Below are 22,805 nucleotides of genomic sequence, written 5' to 3' on the forward strand. Positions count from 1 at the left end.
GTTGATTTTTATAGTAGGAGGTTGTGGGCTAGAAATAATGCCTAACTTGGCCCCAAACATTTTGTTCAGTCTACTGTGCAAACAATAATAAACATCAGTATTTCTAGACACTGAAATTTTGAGTCATTTAAGAACACAAGCAACACAATTAACTGTTATCAAACTTTGGTTTATTGTAAAATTTAGCAAAGTTTTTTGATGTAATCCCTGACCCCTTGCTCTGAAAACAAAAGCAAAAACATAATTATTGCTTATTCTCCCCCCTCTACTTTATTTGTGCCACTGTAAAAGAAGGGAGAAAAACCATTGTAATAAATAAAAATAGAAATGTAAGAGAGAAAGATAAATCAGTCTAAATGAGAAATATTAGGAGCAACAGAAATACCATCAAGCAGTTTCAAAATATGCTTCTTTTTTAAAGGTTGTCATGTAAAAAAAGTCACACCAAAAATATAGCAGCAGAGGAGAAAGATAAATACAAATTAATTGCACACCAATCCCATGAAGAAAACCAGGTCATTAGCCAAAGCAGTAGTATTCGGAATCCAATTTGGGATGCTTATGCAGTGCCTGGGAGTCATCTATTATGGAGCTTTCACTGAATTGGTCCAAGTCTGATGGGGTCTGATGGCCTGGAACATCGTCTGCCAAAGTGTCCAGATAGCTCCCCACGGAGATGCCATCCAGTCCATCGCTGCCGTCATGTAGGCTATTGTAGCTGCCATGGAAGGAAGTGCTCTGACTCTCCAGTAAACTGCACAGGCTGCCACTGAGGCTGCTGCCTCGGCTGGTAATGGTGGCTTTCTCTTCAATCATCCACTTGATGGACTCAATGCTCTCGTTGATAATGAGCAGCTGGCGCATGAGCCTGACGTCTGTGGCTCTGAGATTAACCTATGGGGAAGGGGGAGAAAGAAAGGCATTCCAGTTAGTCTACATTCTTGAAAGACCCAAAATTCAGTTTGAATTCTGTCTTATTCAGTCCATAATTTTAAATTCATAGACTAAAGTTACTTGATGTCAGGATGTTTTGAAAACTGCTGACCAGCAGTAGGAGTCATAAAGAACTCACTTCCTGCCAGACGCATCAGGCTTCAAAAGGGACAGTAAAACTCCCACTGCATCCCTGACCAGGGTGCCTGGAAATATCATACTGAGTGTCAGGCTCTCAGCTAAAAAAATTATTCTCTCTCTGGCCAGATTAATAGTTTACCCAAGTTTCCTTGGGAAAATGTATGTGGGTGCTGAGAGGTATAAAGAAGAGAAATGTCTAGAATTAAGCAATCATCATATCATCAATGTAGCAGTTTCTGTTTTTTGAGTGACAATATGCCAGCATTATTATAAATGCTCAACATGCATTATAGCAACTCTGTACTATGGGTGTTATTATATTCATCCCCATTTTACAGATGAAGAAAGAGAAAAGAGGAGTACAGAAAAAGCCTGTTTTCCTTATGGCTATATTGACACAACAGTACTGAATAATGCCTTTATTTTTAAGAGAAACCAAATTGCTATAATATTCCCTGAATCCAAAAGAGTACCACTATACAAGGTTGATCTACCTTCCAGGATGAAGTGTACAGATATTTTCTGTAGATCTGATTATTTGCTACAGATATGTCGGGGGCTGCCCCAATCAAAACTGGGATATGAGACTCTGAGAAGGTTCTAAAACTCCCCTAAGTGCCTTCTAGGTGTATATTTCTTCTGATGGCTTAAGTTAGTTTGGAGAAATCTGTCTTCAAAGCCATAAAGCAGAATTTCTTTCTAAGTCTTGCACTTTAAAGGGAACATTTTCTAACATCAAAAGTGAGGTGTTTCTGGAGCAGGTGGGGAAGGAAGGGTGCCAGAATTCTTACAGTTTCCTTTGTTCTTGTTGGTTGGAGAGATGTGGCTCCTACAGACTTCAGTGCCTGGACTGGGAGGCAGGGACAAGTCTGGCCATTAGACATCCTAGTCACATTCATATGGTTTGAAATGGATTCCTGTTCTTTGAGTTGGAGTCTTTCTTTAACTCATGAGGCTGTGCTTTGCTAATTGTCTCTTTAAGATCCCTGGCTAATTCAGATTTGTGGGTTTCTAGAATTATCAAAGGCACTTAGTCATGAGTGATTCAAATGATAAGGGAGAAAGGAGTCTATTGTCTTCAAATATATGCATTCATTTTTGTAAAAATATTTCCTGGTTAGGAGTTAATCCATAACTGATAGCAAACTTTGGATTTAGTGAATGTGATGAACAAACATTAAGAGAGATGAAATTTCTACCAATGACTTCAAAGATATAAGATTATAGATTAGAATATATGTGTATAAATACAAAATGCCCAAAGAATAATTCAAAAACCCTTAATTTTGCTAGGATATTCAATAAAGTGACTTAGGTGATTTCCTTATCTCCTTTGAGATAAGCACTGAAAATACATTCTCTGGAAAGTAACCAGTGAAAATCATTTCTTGCTGAGGATGTAAACTTAGTAGGTCTTGAGATTTTTTTTTTTCTTTCTGTTTGTGGTGTCATTTCAGTGATCTTGCAGTAACTTGTTTGTGCAAGGAGGCTTTCTGGCAGTTTTTATGTTCAAATTTACCCATACACTCATGAGCCATCAAGATACTGTAGTGCCACAAATATAATATTTACAAATCAGCAATAATTGTCTGAGGGCCACTGAAGAGCCTAGAAAATCAGGATGAGCCAAAGTCTTACAAAATTCTTCAGTTAGGCATCTGTAGCTGATAGAGCTCACTGTGCCCACTGCAGGCATGGTTCAATATAAATGTGACCATTTCCTGGGAGGTCCCCAAATAAACCACAGCTGCACTTGTTCACATTCCCTCCCTGTCCCCTGGAAATGTCCCGGCCCTTGCTCAGCTCTGGGTGTGTTCCCTGGTATTCCCTTCACTTGAAATACTTTACTCTCTTCCTCTCTAAACCCTCTCCATTCTTCTCTCCCTTTCTAAATCCTCTGCATTCTTGAAGTCCTACTTCTTCCATCAGGTCTACTTGCTGACTCCAGCCCACTCTGCAGTTTGTATCTCAGAGTATAACTTAATTTTGAAATGTCTTAAATTACTACCTATTATTGTGTCATGAATTAAATTAAAGTTTCTTTAAGAAAGAAGCCATGTCTTAAATTTCTTTCATCTCTTCAGGTGTGTCCTAAGTATTAACTGATTTTGTTTTTAGAAATAGTTATAACACAGGGGAGCAATTTTTAACATAATTGCCATTGAGTTTAATTTTTCAGCTATTTAGATTTAAATAAGCATGCTGATTTCAAGACTGCAGTTAGTTTTCTTCTATCACATCAAGGTTTTTCTGTAGAGCTTATCTTAATGCAACCACTCTAGGCTGAATTGAGCCTGGATGGAGGGAAGCGCTAGTGCTCTCCTGTTGGCTGAGAGCAAACGTCCCTTGAGTGGGGAGGGATGGGAGATGACCTTGAGGACCAGGGACAGGTTCACACTTGTCTAGGCTATTCAGTTACACATGAGACAGTGTGGTGAGAGGTTGTGTGCCGCTCTATATAGTGAATCGTATTCCAAAGTGTAGTCCGAGTTCTTGTCTGTATACAAGGAGTAAGCAGAATTTATTTTTTATTTACATAAGTACTTATTTCCTTTCCTTCAGATCATGTCTGCCTCTGCTATTTCTCATCATAGGTGCCTAAACAACCCTGATTTGTTTTGCTCTATGTGTGGCAGTTTCACCATTCCCAGTCAAAGGACAAACATAAGCGCATTTGTCATGCAAGCCTATTTTGCATCATTTAGAGTAAAACTTGGTGATCAAAATAAGTCTTGGGCCCCTCACAAGGTGTGCAAGCAGTGTGTCGAGAGTTTACAGATGTGGACGAAGGGAACACATGATAAATTGCCATTTGGTATACCTATGGTTTGGCGAGAGCCCAGAGATCATTCAAGTGACTGTTCCTTTTGTATAGTGAAAACGTCAGGATATAACAAGAAAAATAAGTGTAAAATAGAGTATCCTTCTTTACCATCAGCTATATGCCCAGTGCCTCATTCAGCTGAAATCCCAGTGCCAGTTTTCATGGAACTACCCTCTTTGGAAAAACAGGAGTATGGTGAAGAACTAAGACATGAAGATTTTGAAATTGAAGATGACTCAGTTCATAAGGGATTTGACCAGCATGAGTTGAATGATTTGGCATGAGATTTGGGACTATCCAAAGAGGCTTCAGAACTCCTAGCATCAAGACTGCATAAGGAAAATTGCTTTAAAAAGGAGCAAAGGTATCCTACTTTCAGTCAAGAGAAAGTGCATTTCTGCAGTACTTCTGGAGTGACCGGTGGCTTTGTGTATTGCCATAACATACATGGTTTAATGGAGGAATTGGGAATTCCAATCGATAATGCAACTGAATGGTGACCGTTCATCCATAGCTCAAAGCGGAGCTTCAAGTGTGCCCTCCTCCACGATGGCAATTTAATTGGTGCACTCTCAATTGGGCATTCAGTTTGTTTTTGTGAAGAATGTGAAGACATAAAGAGAGTCATTGATCTGTTGCAATATCACAAGCACAATTGGATCATCTGTGTTGACCTTAAAATGGTCTGCTTCCTTCTTGGTCAGCAATGGGGATACATCAAGTATGCCTGTTTTCTGTGTATGTGGGACAGCAGAGCTCATGAGAAGCATTGGGTGTAGTTGAATTGGCCTCCAAGATCTGACCTCAAACCTGGTGATCCAAACATTCTACATGAGCCACTTGTTGACAGAAAGAACATCATATTCCCACCTCTGCACATAAAACTGGGTCTCATGAAGCAATTCGTGAAAGCTTTGCCAGCTGAAAGAGACTGTTTCAAGTATCTCATTTTGGCATTTCCTAGCCTGTTGTTTGAAAAGATAAAATACCTTAATATGTGTGTTTGGTAGCAGAACTTTACTACTTGTACACAATTTGACTTACAGTAACAATATATAGCCTTTTTATGAATAAAATAACTCTAAATAAACACTCTATTCAGGTAACTTTTTTCTTTATTTTCCTTTGTATGTACATTTTGTATGATTCTGGGGACAAAGGGAGGGTATCCTGTACCTGAAAAAGTTGATGTGATAGAGAAAAACTGAGGTCATTCTTGGATTCTGATGCCAAAAGTTAGTCAAAAACAAGTGTCAGATCTAACTCAATGAAAATTGTGTTCCCCAGTGTAATCTATGTATTAAAAATAGGAATAACCTTGCACCAGTTTCTCAGGGTTTGAATCCTCTGCATGAATAGGAGTGGGACTGCATGCTGGGAATACTTCCATACTGAAATGCTCTGTCTGGAAGCTGTCTCTTTTTTTCCTCTCAAGTAACTTTTCACTGGCCCACAGCAAAACCCAAGGGAGGGGTGTTCCTGACAGATGGTCCAATCTGAAGCAATTTTTGCCCTTGAATAAATACTAATCAAGCACCTATGATGTGCAAAGGACTCTTTCAGGTGTTGAGCACAGAGTGGTGAAGAGGATACACTAACTCCTGCACACGCTGTGGTACTTGCATGCCAATGTGGAGAGGCAGAAAATAAGTAAATAAATGATAAGCAGAGTGATGTCAACTAATCATAAATATTATGAAGGGAACAAAAGGCTAGAAATGTAGTGTGGGGATTAGGTATCCTGTCCCCCCTCTCTAAAGAGGGGGCACAGACTCAGATCATAAGAAGTAAAGTCATGGGACCTTGTAAAACCTGAAGGGAAAGAACAGCATAGTTTCTTGTCAACAGGGCAAGTGTACTTTTGTTTCTTTTCTTTCATTTTTTCTTTTTAAAAAAGTCTCATCTCTTCTTAATCAATGGCCAGACTTCATAAGGACTAACATGAATAATATTGAGGAAAGGTGGGGCAGCTACTGGAGACAGAAGTGACATTGTGATTTAGTTCTGTGGTGAATTGCTCATACTTTCAAGGTTCATCAGTAGTAGCATAACCACACCTTAAAACTAGGAGAAAGCAGTGAGTGTGAAGCAAGCAGCCTGGAGCTCCAGGAAACGGACGGCTGACCGTGTGAACTGGCTGGCCCAGGGCTCCCACAGCAGCAGGCTGTTTACTCTCTCACCCCAAGGACGGAGGACAGATTTTCAGACACAGTAACTCTGTAATCATTATTGGCCAGATCAACACGTTCCAACTGCCTTGCTTTCGTCATTTTTTTCCTCCAACAGTGGTTCAATGGCCTGTGAATGTTTGCTTTCAGAAGAAAAGAATTTTTTTATTTAAATAAATCATTCATGGTCAAAGGAAGCTTTTGTTACTTCATAGTGAACTCCCCTCTTATTCATATTGTGCAATCATTTTTTTTATTTTTTATTTTTTAGAGAGAGATGAAGGGAGGGAGAAAGAGAGGGAGAGAAATATCAATTGGTTGCCTCAAGCATGTGCCCGATGCAGACCAAACCTGCAACCCAGGCATGTGCCCTGACCAGAAATCAAACTGGTGACCGTTTGCATTGTGGGATGCTGCCCAACCAACTTAGCCACACCAGTCAGGGCAATGCTGTGCAATAATTTTTTTAAAAATTGTATTTGATGCAGCCACATATTATTATTGTCTTAAGAGCTGAACTTCTCACAGATCCTAAAATTACACTGGGGAACACAATTTTCATTGAGTTAGATCTGACACTTGTTTTTGACTAACTTTTGGCATCAGAATCCAAGAATGACCTCAGTTTTTCTCTATCACATCAACTTTTTCAGGTACAGGATACCCTCCCTTTGTCCCCAGAATCATACAAAATGTACATACAAAGGAAAATAAAGAAAAAAGTTACCTGAATAGAGTGTTTATTTAGAGTTATTTTATTCATAAAAAGGCTATATATTGTTACTGTAAGTCAAATTGTGTACAAGTAGTAAAGTTCTGCTACCAAACACACATATTAAGGTATTTTATCTTTTCAAACAACAGGCTAGGAAATGCCAAAATGAGATACTTGAAACAGTCTCTTTCAGCTGGCAAAGCTTTCACGAATTGCTTCATGAGACCCAGTTTTATGTGCAGAGGTGGGAATATGATGTTCTTTCTGTCAACAAGTGGCTCATGTAGAATGTTTGGATCACCAGGTTTGAGGTCAGATCTTGGAGGCCAATTCAACTACACCCAATGCTTCTCATGAGCTCTGCTGTCCCACATACACAGAAAACAGGCATACTTGATGTATCCCCATTGCTGACCAAGAAGGAAGCAGACCATTTTAAGGTCAACACAGATGATCCAATTGTGCTTGTGATATTGCAACAGATCAATGACTCTCTTTATGTCTTCACATTCTTCACAAAAACAAACTGAATGCCCAATTGAGAGTGCACCAATTAAATTGCCATCGTGGAGGAGGGCACACTTGAAGCTCCGCTTTGAGCTATGGATGAACGGTCACCATTCAGTTGCATTATCGATTGGAATTCCCAATTCCTCCATTAAACCATGTATGTTATGGCAATACACAAAGCCACCGGTCACTCCAGAAGTACTGCAGAAATGCACTTTCTCTTGACTGAAAGTAGGATACCTTTGCTCCTTTTTAAAGCAATTTTCCTTATGCAGTCTTGATGCTAGGAGTTCTGAAGCCTCTTTGGATAGTCCCAAATCTCATGCCAAATCATTCAACTCATGCTGGTCAAATCCCTTATGAACTGAGTCATCTTCAATTTCAAAATCTTCATGTCTTAGTTCTTCACCATACTCCTGTTTTTCCAAAGAGGGTAGTTCCATGAAAACTGGCACTGGGATTTCAGCTGAATGAGGCACTGGGCATATAGCTGATGGTAAAGAAGGATACTCTATTTTACACTTATTTTTCTTGTTATATCCTGACGTTTTCACTATACAAAAGGAACAGTCACTTGAATGATCTCTGGGCTCTCGCCAAACCATAGGTATACCAAATGGCAATTTATCATGTGTTCCCTTCGTCCACATCTGTAAACTCTCGACACACTGCTTGCACACCTTGTGAGGGGCCCAAGACTTATTTTGATCACCAAGTTTTACTCTAAATGATGCAAAATAGGCTTGCATGACAAATGCGCTTATGTTTGTCCTTTGACTGGGAATGGTGAAACTGCCACACATAGAGCAAAACAAATCAGGGTTGTTTAGGCACCTATGATGAGAAATAGCAGAGGCAGACATGATCTGAAGGAAAGGAAATAAGTACTTATGTAAATAAAAAATAAATTCTGCTTACTCCTTGTATACAGACAAGAACTCGGACTACACTTTGGAATACGATTCACTATATAGAGCGGCACACAACCTCTCACCACACTGTCTCATGTGTAACTGAATAGCCTAGACAAGTGTGAACCTGTCCCTGGTCCTCAAGGTCATCTCCCATCTCTCCCCACTCAAGGGACGTTTGCTCTCAGCCAACAGGAGAGCACTAGCGCTTCCCTCCATCCAGGCTCAATTCAGCCTAGAGTGGTTGCATTAAGATAAGCTCTACAGAAAAACCTTGATGTGATAGAAGAAAACTAACTGCAGTCTTGAAATCAGCATGCCTATTTAAGTCTAAAACAGCTGAAAATCGAAGTCAACAGGAACTATGTTAAAAATTGTTCCCCTATGTTATGAGACAGTATCTCTAAGAGGAAGTGGACTTCAAGGTGTGAATCACACTTCAAACATTACTGTTTGTTCTGAGCTGATAACTGGTACTAGCACAGCAGAGGTGTTCTGTAAACACTTGGTGAAATGAGTTAAAAAAAGGGAATAAACAAACAAATAGGACATTTATCAAAAAAATGGCTTGCACTAAGTGATCCCAGGAGATGTGGATGTCCTTCCCTCTTTACCTGTCCACTCTCTCCCACTATGGCCTTTCCAGTTATTGCAGTGAAATTCATCTTTGTACTTTTCTCTCATGCTTCAGAGCTGTAGCATAACAGGTCTTTGTACTTGAGACTGAATGAATGCCGAAACTGCATTTCATGTTTAAACAGGTGGTGCTTTGAGTCTACAGTAGAACTTGAAACGAGGAATCTTGTAAGAGCAAATATTCTTAATAATAAATTTTACAGATCTATGTTTCCTTCCAGAAAATACTGAAAAAATACAAAGGTTACGAATTGGCTCAGTGGACTGAAAGAAAGAGAGAACGTGGCCAAATTTTCAGTTAATAAGAGAGTTGACAAACAAGTCAACTTCTTTTGTGGTGGTATGTCAGGAACAGAGTATAGGATTCTGGACTGCCACTGCCACCGTCTCCGTTGGCCTATGTGACCTTTGGGCAAAGTGGCTTGGCACATAGGACCTGAAAACAAAACCATTGCATTTTATTTGAGCTGCAGTGGATTCAGTGGATGTAGTAAAGCAGTCTATGAACAAAGACTTATTTCTATCCAATAATGAAGCTGTCATCGACTGAGGAGCCCAGCTATCCCTTTTGTCTGCTTTTGGTATTAAGGTGTTATTTGATAAGATTCTGTAGATCAGTTCATCTCAGTATTTCCCTCCATTCTGACATTGTCTCTGATTCTTTGTCATTCCTGTGGCCATTTGATTACTAAATTGTTTTCTGTTTTCTGTTGTGAGACAATTCTGCAAGTTATAGAGGAAGCAAGTTGTATCAGTTTTGCTGCTCAGTGTCTCCAGCAAAAGATTTAGCTGACACACTTGGCTAAAGCCAGAAGTTTGAGCTCTGTGTGAATGTTAATCACCTATTGTAATAGTAATTTTAGCTCTTACCATTTGGACTTAAACAAAATCATATTGTGTTCTGCTCTAAGATAAATCTGCATATCCTCTTTAATATGCCTGTATATTAACTAGTATATGCACATGAACTGCAGCACTCTATTTTCAAATAAGGACATTATTCACTCTATCTTGTCGTACTTCAGGCTTGGATAGCACCATGTTCTTATATCTCTCTCAAAGCTCTCCTTCACTGTTTTGATCCTTTTATTTATGGGACTTGACTAATGAGATAAAAGCAAGCCATCTCTTAGTTATACTTTCCTACTCTAAAATCCATGATATCCGTGACCTAAATCTCAAATGCCCAGGAAGCTGTAATATGAATTAGAAGGAAGAAAGACTACTGTGCGAGCAAGTCCATATTAATGTACGAGAGGAAAGAAAAACAGATTAGATTTGCCTTTTAATGTGATGCTCTAATCCTAATTTCAAATTAGAGGTGACCAATCAACAATTTTTTTCAAATATGTAAAAAATTCATGGAAGCTCTCTTTTCTAGCCATATTTATTTCTAAATATATTAAAAAAAAATCAAAAGTATCTCTATGTACTAAATTAAAGAGCTGTTTTAAAGATGTTTGGAATATTGTTCTCCCAGCAGTTTATCCTGGCTCATGTGCATGTTCACTTCACATAACCTTATTGTGTCCAAATCTGCTCTTTCTCCAAACTGGCTACATCCTCAATTTGATGATCACAGGTTTTCTGCCTGCCCATCCTTAAATTCTGGCAGTCTTATTAATAGCTTTATTTCTAAAGCACTCCTCTAACTCTTTCCTCAGAGGATCCATAAGGATATTGTACATTTCCGTCTACTGCTTTTGGTTTGGAATGCTACAGGAGAGAGGCCTTGTACAAGGCAGTGCCATTGCACTGAAGTTTTCCCTCCACTTTCTCAGCCAGTTCAAAATTTACAACAAAATTTGTTTCAAATTGGGCAGCAGAGGATTCCATTTTTATATCAGTCAGCTTTGTCTTCCTTCACTTCTGTTGTTTATAATGTGGAATTGAACAGTAACTAAATGGTTGACTCTTTTCCCAAAACCTTATAGAAGAGTAATTTCCCCAAAGACTAAATTACATACATAAAAACACATAAAAAGCACAGCTGACTGATGGATGTTGTTTTGATACATTAGAGATGCATCTGGTTTATTTGAAAGGGGCATATGTGACTTCCTTGAATCTTAAACATAAATCCCTGCCACCAGTCCTGCTCATGAGATCTGTACAGTTCTGCTGATGAGTTCTCTGACTATCGAAGTAAGATCGGGAGCTTTTCAGTCTTACTCCATCAGATTTAAGTCCAATTGATACTTAGATGCCTGTGAAGTCAATTTCTTTTCCACGTACTAATATAATAAAGTTGTCTTCCTGAGTGCTTTCGATATGTACATTCAAAGTGTAATCTGGGCTGAAATTCATTTGGGATAATGTAACAGACTTCCCACATTTGTACCCGAGAAGTTCACACACACAGAGCAGTCAAGAAGTTTTTCCACTAATTTATAATACAAATAAATGTTCTTCCTGCATGTGCATTTTTCTAATTTAGAACTTAAAATAGTATTTTTACATGGAAGACAAGGATATGGCAATGTGCTACTCTGTAATAGGCAGTGACTGTGCTTACACTGGGAGGACAAGGAGGATGCCAGGTGGTGCTGGTAGCTGCTTAACAACTGGCTCCCTGGGAAACCAGACACACGCACACACACACACACACACACACACACACACGCACGCACGCACACACACAGGAGAAACTGTACCCATAGAAAAGATGTGTAGCATATACTTTACAAATAATACTAAAATACCCAGTGCCTGTCTTTGATTGTAAATTTCATATAACTAATTGATTCTCAATGAAGTGCTTTTGTTCCTTTTTGTTCGACCTAACCTACAGTTGCAGTTCAACCACAATTTAACAGATAGCCCACTAACACTTTTCAAAATTTCCTGTCATTAAATTTGATGTGCGATCTGCTGTTAAAACTGTTTTTCACCCTAGTGCAGGATATATTTGTCAAACTGAAACCTGTTTCAACTGCAGCACTAATTATGATGTCCAAACTTTACCAGTAGGTCAGTAGGGTGAACAACTTTGCAAAATTGAATAATTTTTGAGTACATGAAGAATATTTTCCTTTTTGTGTGTGCTACTGATAATGTAATAGCTAAAGACTTGACCCCCTTTTAAGCTTAAGCTGCAGTATTAACATTTTCCCCATCACTGTTTCATGACAAAAATAAAAGTCACGTTCTGATATATAGTGATTTACAATTTCTGTGCTGTAAATATTCCTACCATGGTCAATTTCAAACTACCAATATGATGTAACTAAACGTAGCGTTGGTAATAGATTCTCAGTAGTGCAGCATTAAATAGTATTTTCACCCTATAGAAACAATAAATGTTTTAAGTAACCTTAGTGCAGTAAAATAATTACCAAGTGACGAGTTTTGAGTATTTATTACCTTTGTTTTCATATAACTTATTAATTTGTAAGTTTATATAAATACATACTTTAAGTTGTAAAAGTGACTGTGGTTAAAAACTAGTTCATAAAACTGAAAACTTAACAGCTCACATAGGCCAGTAGGAGTTAGCTCTAATATGCCATCGAAGGTTCTAAATGAAGGCTTTACCCAATCTATTGCACTTTTGGTAAGTAGATGAGGGACTTTTCATTTCCCCCCTGAGGACATTTATTTTCCTATTCAGGAATAAAAAGCCTAATGTAATTTTATCTTTTCCACTAACTAGAATTTGAGGAAAATGTGAACTATTCATACCAAAGTTATTATTATTTTTTATGGAAAAATTTAAAATATTGAATATAGTTTAGTCTTTAAGCATCATTGAGATATGAAATGTACCTAGAAAAGGAACAATCTAAATTTGAAACCCACTTAAGTATTTGTTTTTATATTATAATCTTTGATGTATATATTTCTAACATATGCTACATACTTTTCTAGATAAATAGGACCAAGCAGAATCAAGTATAAACAGTGCATTTCTAATGCATAGTTATTCAGCAGCGCACTTAAGGGTTATTGAAGAAATAGAATCATAGTTGTGTTTTTTTTTTTTCACATGGTTCCACACATCCTTTCCCACTCAAATGCTTAATCTTCTCCTCTGTCAGTAATTTCTTTTTTCTTTTCTTTCAGTAATTTCTTGATGTTCAGATTACATTTCTTTGTCCTTATGCCCCCATTTTCTTCCTCAGTCTCTTCCTTATATTTTTAATCTGCTGTCTGTGGCCCAGTAGTACTTCAGTAACCATAAATTGAGTAGCAGAGAGCTGAGTTGCAAAAAATCTGATCTTTGCACTTCTTGGAAAGTAACATTTATTAATGAGTAAAATTAAGTGAGGAAGCATCCTCTGCAACAAAATTAAGTGCATGGATGGGTTTGCTCCCCAGATTAGCACTTCTCAGCCTTTAATTAATACACACAGGGATCACTTTGGAGTCTTGTTCAAATTCAGATTCTCTTCACTAGTTCTGTCATCCTGCATTTCTAACAAGTTCCCAGCTGGTGCCAATAGAGGTAGGCAACTTCCAAAATATCTCCCAAGAATCCCCGCTCTCCTGGTAACTACATCTTCGTGTAGTTCCCTGCCCTTGTTTCTGAACTGACTTCTTGACTTGTTCCTATGGAAAAGAACCTGGTGAAGTGGTGGGACATCACTCCTGAGTAACATAACAAAAAGACTGTAGTTCCTGTCTGGGGCACAATGCTTGCTCAGTGAGAGCCATCTGCCAGGCTGTGAAGTGTATTGTGAGATCTACATGATAATGAACTAATGTCTCTGGACAACAGCTAGCAAGAAGCGAGGCCTGCCAACTGCTGCTGGCTGCCTGGGTGTGCTTGGAAGCAGATCCTCCCTGAATCCAGGCTTGAGGCAACAGCAGCTCCAACTGACAGGATGATTTCAGATCTTTGCTAAGAGACTGAGCCAGAGGCACTCAGTTTCTGACTCATAGAGGCTGTGAGATGACATGTTTGTTGTTTACCATGCTAAGTTTTAGAGTGTTTGTTATGCAGCATGAATAAGGAATACACCAACGTTTTTGGTTAATGGACCACACTTTGAGTAGCAAGGAACTAGAAATCTTTTCACTTGTGGATAATTTGGGGTAATAGATGATGGACCTCTTTGTTGATTGAATGCTACTCTACTGATACATTGTTATATAATTTTCAAAAAGTAAAAAAGAGAGTAGGTAAATATTTATTGATGAAGACAAAACAATGTTCATGGGAAGTCAAGGTTTTCATTGAGGGGCCATCTGCATCTCCTGCAGGATAATCTTTTTTCTTCCTAAGAAAAGGCGGTTTAGTACCCTGAAGGAGAAATGACAGACTCAGATATAGCACAGATTTTGGAATTATTAGACTGAAAATTTAAAATAGCTACGATTAATATGCTAAGGGATCTAATAAAAAAAAGAACGGACAATATGGAAGAACAAGTGGGTAAAGAAAGCACAGAGATGAAAATTCAAAGAAAGATTCAAATGAAATGCCATAAATCAAAAACACTGTAATGTAAATGAAAAATGCCTTTCATGAATATAGCAATAGACTGGACACAGCCAAAGAGAATCAATGAGCTTGAAGATATGTAAATAGTTTGAGTGTTTCTTTAATGAACTGCTTAGGAGGGCCTAAAAGGCCAGCAAAGCAATATATAATTACCTTTGGGATCACCTTTATGTGGCCTGCTATTTACTATTAATCTGGCCCAGACTTATGAAGTTATAAATTGGCTTACAGATTTATGTCTGGAAGACATGAAAATGACTTCTAACTAAAAAATAATCTCAAAAGTTATGCTTTTATTGTCCTGTTGGACATTAAACACTTTGTCTCTCACTTAACAAAATGATTTCGTATGTCTGTTAGAGAAAATATATCAACCTTTCCTCCAATTCTCTTTTGAACCAGTTTTTTCATTATGGGAAAATAACTCTAAGGGTGATCTGATCATAAATTCCTAACTGGGCAGGTCTTAGTGGGTAGTCATGATGCCCCAGGCATATAGCTTCTTTAGTAAAAGGTTTATCTTTGCCTTAAGCAAGCCCTGTCCAATATTTTTGTGCATTTAGGTTAACCACATCTTTGAAGTAAGCATAACTACCCTCAAGAGAGCATGTATAATCTTGTTAACTGTTCTGTAATCTACTCTCCACCTTGCCTGGAGAAAATAATCTTCCTTATGTTCCCTCCATAATGTCAAATGATAAGAGCAGTTGCAAAACTGTCACTTCCCGGAGCATTTAAGATCTTGCTTCCCAGTAATTGTCGTCATCTTTGGCTCAAATTAACTGTAATAAAAATTCTCTATAGGTTTGGACACTTCTTATGTCCATACCATCTTTCCGGTTCTCTCATCAAATAAGCTAAATAAATCTGTGACTTTTGCTCCCTCTATGTTTGTATGACAGTCATGTTTTCATCTTTTTAAAAATTATACTTTGCTCACCTGCTAGAACTACTTAAACAGAGTTGCCCAGGACGAGGCTTCTGGAGTGAATGAATCAGTAGCAACAGAATTATACCTTTCCTGACTGTCATTTTTCTTCTGATTTGGTTCTTTTTGTTCTGGTTTGTTTAGTAGTTTCAGATTCCTGGCCAACTACAAATATGTTAGTTGGTCCATATTGCTTGTGTATTGGTGTGCTCAAATGCATATGGAAAATATTCTATTTCACTGATCAGGAGAGTAACGCTTTGAGAATATGTGTTCTGGTAGAATTGAAGTTTCAAGTCCTGTTCACGGTTGGGCATTTGAGAAAAACATTTTACTGCTTATGATAAAAAAATTTGTTTTTTACTTTTAGAATATATATTAATAAATTATAGTCTCTTAAGAAAAAGCAATATTCAAATTACAGAGGCTAATAAGTATTTGTAAAAATTTAATATTTCCCAGAACTTCAAGAAAATTAAAAAAAAAAAAACCCCGAGCTCTAATGCACTGAATGTACTGACCTTTTTAAGGGGAAACAACAAAAACTATTCCTTACAGATAATGCTAACTCAGAAGCATTTTTGTAGAAGCATCAAAGTGAATCTTTAGAGATGAATTGGTTTCATAATTTTAGGTTATGAATAACTAAAGTCTTTTTCTTGATTTCTTCAGTATGAAGAATAAACATAATTTAATTTTATTTTGTTAGATTTGTATTTATTTTCCAATAGAAAGTAGTTAATATTAATTTCCTAAATTTCTTATACTAGTTTACTGATAAGCTGTGTCTCTATATATTATGTAAACATATGAAATTATGCAATTATGTATTCTATCATATATTTATTATTATTAGTTTTTAAAAAACTCAGCTTTAATTATTTTCTGTACTGTATCAGCTTAAACATAATTTACAAGATTCTTATTATTTTAGAACTTAGGTGAATATCAAGTTAATATTCAAAAACTTATGGATATCTGTAATTACTAAGGAGGATAGAATATTGAAACACTGGCCACCAATTGTTATTGATATCTTTGCTCTTTATTTTAATAGTAATAAAGTGACTGTATATTTGGGTAATTTGAATGAACATATTAATTTTGCCATCTACAAAGGTATGAAAAACATGTTTTTGGCTATGGAGATCTTATAATGCAGTGTGTAGGCTTTGCTGGGCTGCTAAAAGGCTTGTTTGTGACACAGTGATTACAATTTCTCTCTGAAATATTAGTAAATTTGATTAAAAATTATGGCTTATCTGGGTAGTTGAGACTACACTGGGAATAATCATGAGAAAGAACTCTAACTAAAATATGGTTTTGTATATCAGAGAGGAGAGTATTTTTGTACTTAATTAAAATTGTTACAGAATATGAAAGGAGATAGTGAAAGACAGAACTTAACATAGAAAACTAAATATCCAAAAAAGTTTATTTGCCTTGAATTATAATATCTAAAAAGAATAATTCTGAAAATAATAAAATGTATAAAAATGTTGGTAAAATCTGCTCAGTTTAGATGAACTTATTGGGAGATAAATTTTCAAAGGTACAGGTAAATAAATTACTGCTAAATATATTAAGGCAAAGCTAGAACTTTTTTTTGTCCTCTCTTGGAATAAAAAATTGGTTTAGAAGAATTTAGTTTGCTCTTAAGTAGAGATAGGAAAAGGTTATTCTTTTTGTTATTTGCCCAGATAGCAGAGATTCCTTATCTAACTTGAAACTTTCTGTGCTTTGTGCTTGCCGACTCTGGCTTGTCCTGTCTGAAAAAAAAAAAAAAAAAAAAAAAGGAGGAGGGTTACTTAAAATCATGTTGAAATCTTGTTCCAAACTATAATCATTCATTGTTTCTAGACACATATAAGAGTGTTTTAATCAAATACTTAAATCTACCCAAATAATACTTAAACCCTTTTAGTTTAGCCTTCCCAAGATAAAGCCCTAAATTCAGGTTGAAAAAATGTAAGGTGTCCTTTACCCCCTAACTATTTGAGGTCTCTGCAAGGACCCCTGGGCAACTGCCTTAGATGAAGACGGTAAATAGCAGCCAAGGCAGTCTTAGTAAATGACTGGGTATGGCTGTGATCCCATAAAAGTATTTACAAAAAGAGGCAAGCTGGATTTGGGCATTCTGTTGCTGTGGAGTCCTGGTCTTATAAGTTTTTTTTTTTTTTAAAGGCACTTCCTAGTGAATTTAACTCAGTATATCTTCCTTTATCCACATTTTCCATCCTCATGGTTCCCCTCATTAAAGAATTAAATAGACCTGACTGGTGTGGCTCAGTGGGTTGGGCATTGTCTCACAAACTGAAAGGTCACCAGTTCGATTCCCTGTCAGAGCACATGCCTGGGTTGTAGGCCAGGTCTCTGGTTGGGGGCCTGCAACAGGCAACCAACTGATGTTTCTCTCCCTCTCTTTCTCCCTTTCTTCCCCTCTCTCTAAAAATAAATACACAAAATCTTAAAAAAAAAATCTTTAGCCTATACTTGAGCTATATGTATTGGTCATGTTTTTGACTTTTTAAAAATGTACTTTGATAAAATCAAATACTAGAGCCACAGACAGAAAACTGTTAGACTTGGCACAAATGCATGTGGGCCCAGAAAAAGATAGATAATGCAGATGGTGTAAAGGAACTTAAAAATATAACAAAAGTTTGTTAAGTATCTGTCCCTAGTACATGAACTTATTTTTATCTTTACTTAGTCACTTCTTATCTTCTATTCATTGCATAAGAGAACATTTACTATTCTAAATTTAATATTTCAGATAAGAATAAGTTGTCTTTTCAGTGTGAACCAAGGTAAATTCTATGAGGAAGGAATGGATTTGCTGGTGATTTCCAATGGATTTTTATCTTCGATTATCTGTGACTCAGCATATACCAAGTATTTCGATGATTCAGTGCTCATTATCTTACTGAGCTGTTCACATTTTATCTTCCACAAATAGCTTAATGATATCACTGGCACTTGCAGATTATCAAAGATTAAGTTTATGTGCAACTATTTTAGTCTTTTAGAAATTAAAGTGCTTAAAATATCTCTTTGCATGATACCACTTAGAAAATTATTGTTTGATTTATTTTATATAAAACTATTAACAGTCATTAAAATGACATTGCCTGAAATATTATATTCATTTTTCCAAAATAGTATTCTCCTATAATTTTACTCTAATTAATGTAGATGATTTTACCTGGACATGTGAGTTTTCTCTCCTTTGAATGTGATGTAATTTGTCATGTTCATATCTATATCGACCCATTTCCAACAGAAATAATATGCAAATAAATTAAAAACAGAAGTGATGGCTGATTTATTTATTCACACCAATGGTGCCCTTGTGACTCAACTACCAATTGATGATGTAGTTTAGTGAGAATAGAAAGGAAAATAAAATTTTGATTCTAGTTTTGGTTTCACTAATAACTTAACCTATGACCTGTAACAAGTTACTCAACCCTATTTTCCCATGCCTCTGTCTCCCTGTTTGTTAGATGAGAATATTGGAGGCCATCCTTAAAATTCCTTCCAGCCCTAAAATGTCTTGATCGTTGGGTACAGCATGTTAACAGTGTATGATCAACATAGAATTTATAAGAGAAAGAGAGAGAAGAGGAGTTTTATCTATGTGTCCAATAGTGCATAGTTGGAATGATCTTAGAGTTTGATTCTGGGAGATGACTATATTGGTAGAAAGAGCTTACATATGAGTGAGGGGATTTTCAATGTTTAAAGATATGGGAGAAACAAACACCTGGGTGACAGTTGAATGAAAAATAAATGTAAAAGAAGTGGTAAGCATGAACTTCTCTAGTGCAGTGGGTCCATCCTATCCACTAATCATAGTTTCTAGTTAGCATTATTAGTGCATGGCCAATCAGTGACAGAATGAATGAAAGAGGAAAGCAGGAATATATATGTGGTAAAGCAGCAGAGAATAAGGATGGGTTCATTTTCTTTGGGAAAAGAACATATGTCAGTTGAATTAAAGGGGAAAAAAAAGACAGATTTGGGTAGAGGGGGGAATGGGTGGCCCATGCTAAGAAAGATGTAATGATTTGAGCCTGCAATGTGGAAAATAAGCAAAGGCCTAGAGATGTGAAAGTTCATTTCCCAATCAGGAAGTAGCAAGTCAGCCAGAAGGGCTGAGGATCTAGAATGTGATAGGAAGGTAATTTGGAAGCATAGCATGCCTGAAGTGTTGAGCAAGGATAGCTCTGAGAAACAATTTGACATCCATTCCATAGGACAGCTTGCTGCATAGTGTTAAACAGAAGCTCTTGTTAGAATACAACCTCACTGCTGCGATCTTGGTTACTGACTTTGAGCTGACCTCAAAAGAGCGTAAGGGGGTTTCATTAGCATCTCAGGCCTGTTGTTTAGTTTGGGCAAACATTTACTAATTGCAACAACAAATGAATTAATGAAAAAATATGCTGACTATATAGGGAAGTTAGATAAAGGCTGCAGCTTAGATTGACATTGGGCCATCTTGTCTTTATCATGTCCATATCTTTCTGCAATGGATGCTAACTCTTCCAGGACTAATTTTGCTAAACTGTGAGTAACCTACTATTTCATACCCCAGAATCCAAAGTGAAAGATTCACTCTTAGGGGGATTTTTCTGAGAATTCAAAGAGAGTCTATTTGTATATGTGAAGCAAGGATGTTTACCATTTTTCAACCAGAGACGAAAAGTGGGGTGAAGTGCCTTTCAAGGTTATGACATAGAAAGGCAGAGGTCTTGACTCCAAATTCTTATTCTGATCTCCCATTTCCTGCCCGTAAATTCAGTCCTATGGTTCTTAAAATTCTCATGACAAATGTGTTCTTTCTTTTGGGTTTTGACTTGTTCTCCCATTTTAGGGATGTATTTAAGTCTCTCTGGAGACTATGTATTTTTCCTGCTTTAAAAAAAGTGGACACAAAGGAATTTTGTTACTTGCCTTACAAATGCAATAACATCAATTGTTCTAACCTAATTGCTAAGCATACTTTGTCTTAATTGAGTCCATTTAAAATATTTTAAAACAAAATTTCCTTTTTCAGTTGTATTCTTATACCAGTTTAATGAAGATGATGTAGTTAAATTTTTTTTAAATGATGGGTGATTTGAGAATCCCATGTTTCCCTTTAGGAAAAAAAGATGGTTCAGTGCTTCATGCTAAGGAACAAGATACAGATTCCTAAGAAATACCTTTAGGTACTCCTAACTCACTTCACTATGAGCACGTTTCTGAACAGCTTTCACCATCTTTAGTGAACTTAACCACCAATAAAATAATATCCTGATGCCACTTCAGAGCGATGCAGCTAGATCCAGTTAGTCATAGCTTGATAGCAATTAGTTATAGATGGTCTTGAATGAAAGATGATATGTGGAACTGCAGTATGATTATTATATTTAGGAGATCACATTCTCAGTGTATGCAACTCATTAGGAAAATATTTTTGTACCAATGATAAGAGTTACATAATTATCATTATGTAAAAGACCTAAGTATTTTCACTTGCTTTTATACCTTAGGTATCACAATTAACTTTATCTCTAGTCAAAAGTAGTCCCTGGCTGGTATGGCTCAGTGGATTGAGCGTCGGCCTGCGAGCTAAGTGTCGCTGGTTCGATCTTCCAGTCAGGGCACATCAGAGAAGGAAAACTCTGACTCCAAAAAACCTCCGCTGCCTTGCGGCATACCTCTTCAGGGGAAAGGCTAGGGGAGTAAACCCCGACAGAAAATCCGGAGCCGGAGTCCCTAAGGCGGTTTGACGTTTTAGTCAACACCGGCAACTCCTGCGGCGCACCTGAAGCCAAGCTGTATTGACTCCGTCTTTCCCTTGGACCCTTCAGCTGCGAAGAGAGGGGGGGTCTGCTGCATGGGCAACAGCAGACCCTCCATATCACCCTGCCCAGGCTCTGTAGCTTCAGCTTCACTGGAGAGGACACTCCAGCGTCATCGCAAGATGTCGATTCAACACAGGAGGAGACAGATACCGTGTCACTCCCGAGTCGGACTGCACAGCCATTCTCGGCGGTGCAGATAGACTCTTAAGAAGCTACACCATCGTCTCTCAAGACGGACGGCTGCCGACGAGTCAAAAGTAAAATAAGAGCTATCATTTTCTGTTTGAGCTTTTCAAGAAAGACTACCATCAAGACACTATTTCTTTTCCATTGTGAAAATTACAAAGATGTCAGACATGCAGATAATCGTAAGAGAGTCTTGCTCACACAGTGATTATGACATTATAATAATAATATAATTTAATATTATATTTTATATCATAATATAATTTAATATAATCATATAGAGTTTACCAAATTGCTTTCCCTAAAATCAACTAAGGAACAATATGTATATTTTTGTTTTATTTTATGTTTGGGCATTTCTTTGCTATATTCTTATGAAGTTTGAAATAAAAACAGTACAGAAAAATGTTATCCTAGACAGATTGTTACCCTAGGAAAAGAACATGGGTTTGGATATTTAAAGACCAGGAATAAAATCCAATTCTTTCCCTAATTAGCTTCTTGGGTTTTAATGTTACTTAAAAATTTCTTTACATCAATGTTATAATCCATAAATGGATTACTCAATAGGTAGGGTTGGTAGAACTGAATGAGATACATAATGTGTAAATGCAGCAGGAGCCTTGCCCAGCAGTGCTCAATAAAATTTAATTACCTCCTGAAGTATATAGTGGTAAGCACTTATGTTAGAAAAAAAAAAAAAAAGATCTCAGATCAACAACCTAACTTTATACCTCAAGGAACTAGACAAGAAAAACAAAATAAATCCAAGGTTAGCAGAAAGAATGAAATTTTTAAAATATTTCAGTGGAAATAAACAAAATAGAGAATAGGGAAAATCAGTGAAACAGTTGATTTTTTAAAAAATATCAACAAAATTGGAGAACCCCAAGCAAGACTAAGAAAAAAAGAGAAAACTTAAATAACACAAATCAGAAGTAAAAGAGGAGACATTACAATTGATGATGTCACATAAATAAAAAAAATTATAATAGACTACAGTGAACAATTATATGCTAACAAATTAGATAAACTAGAGGAAGTGGATACATTTCTAGAAATAAAACCTACCAATTCTGAGTCATAAAGAATAAAATACTTAAACAGACCTAAGATAGTATTTAGAACAGGCTACCTCCCCAAAAAATGGCACTTTGGCATATTAAATATTTTAAACTGAAGGAATTTGAGGAAACAGCAGAAGCAGACTGCTAGTGTTAAAAGACACTGTAGTCAATAATTGAGTCAGGCTGCCACATTCTATGAAACATATAGACCCAAAACTGATGACTTGCCAAAATTGTATTATCGCTTGGTGGTAGAAATAGGACTGATACTTTGGTGTTCTGATTCCAATTCATTGATATTTCCACGATGTTAAAGAATTGAGAGATATAACATATGGTCCTGGTCAGTGTAGCGTTAGCCTTTACTATTCTGTCAGCTTTCTGATGACGGTTTGGGGATTGGTTAAAAATGAATCATTTTATTAAAAAGAAACAATTCTGCAACTTGGATTAAATAGGTACCAACCTGTGTAAGTATCCATTTACAC

General features: G+C 36.9%; 1 protein-coding gene across 1 annotated transcript in view; it reads right to left on the minus strand.

The window, feature by feature from the left end:
* Positions 1-342: 342 nt before the first annotated feature.
* The window catches only part of LURAP1L (leucine rich adaptor protein 1 like), a 47,761-nt gene continuing 25,298 nt past the window's right edge, over positions 343-22,805 (minus strand). The window contains exon 2 of the mRNA XM_090275823.1: positions 343-894. Within this exon, the coding sequence (XP_090131949.1) occupies positions 520-894 (375 nt within the window). The 3' untranslated portion in view covers positions 343-519. The remainder of the gene's footprint in view (positions 895-22,805) is intronic.

Source organism: Furipterus horrens, unplaced genomic scaffold (assembly GCF_987537825.1).
Source record: "Furipterus horrens unplaced genomic scaffold, mFurHor1.1.pri manual_scaffold_4, whole genome shotgun sequence".
Classification (NCBI taxonomy): domain Eukaryota; kingdom Metazoa; phylum Chordata; class Mammalia; order Chiroptera; family Furipteridae; genus Furipterus; species Furipterus horrens.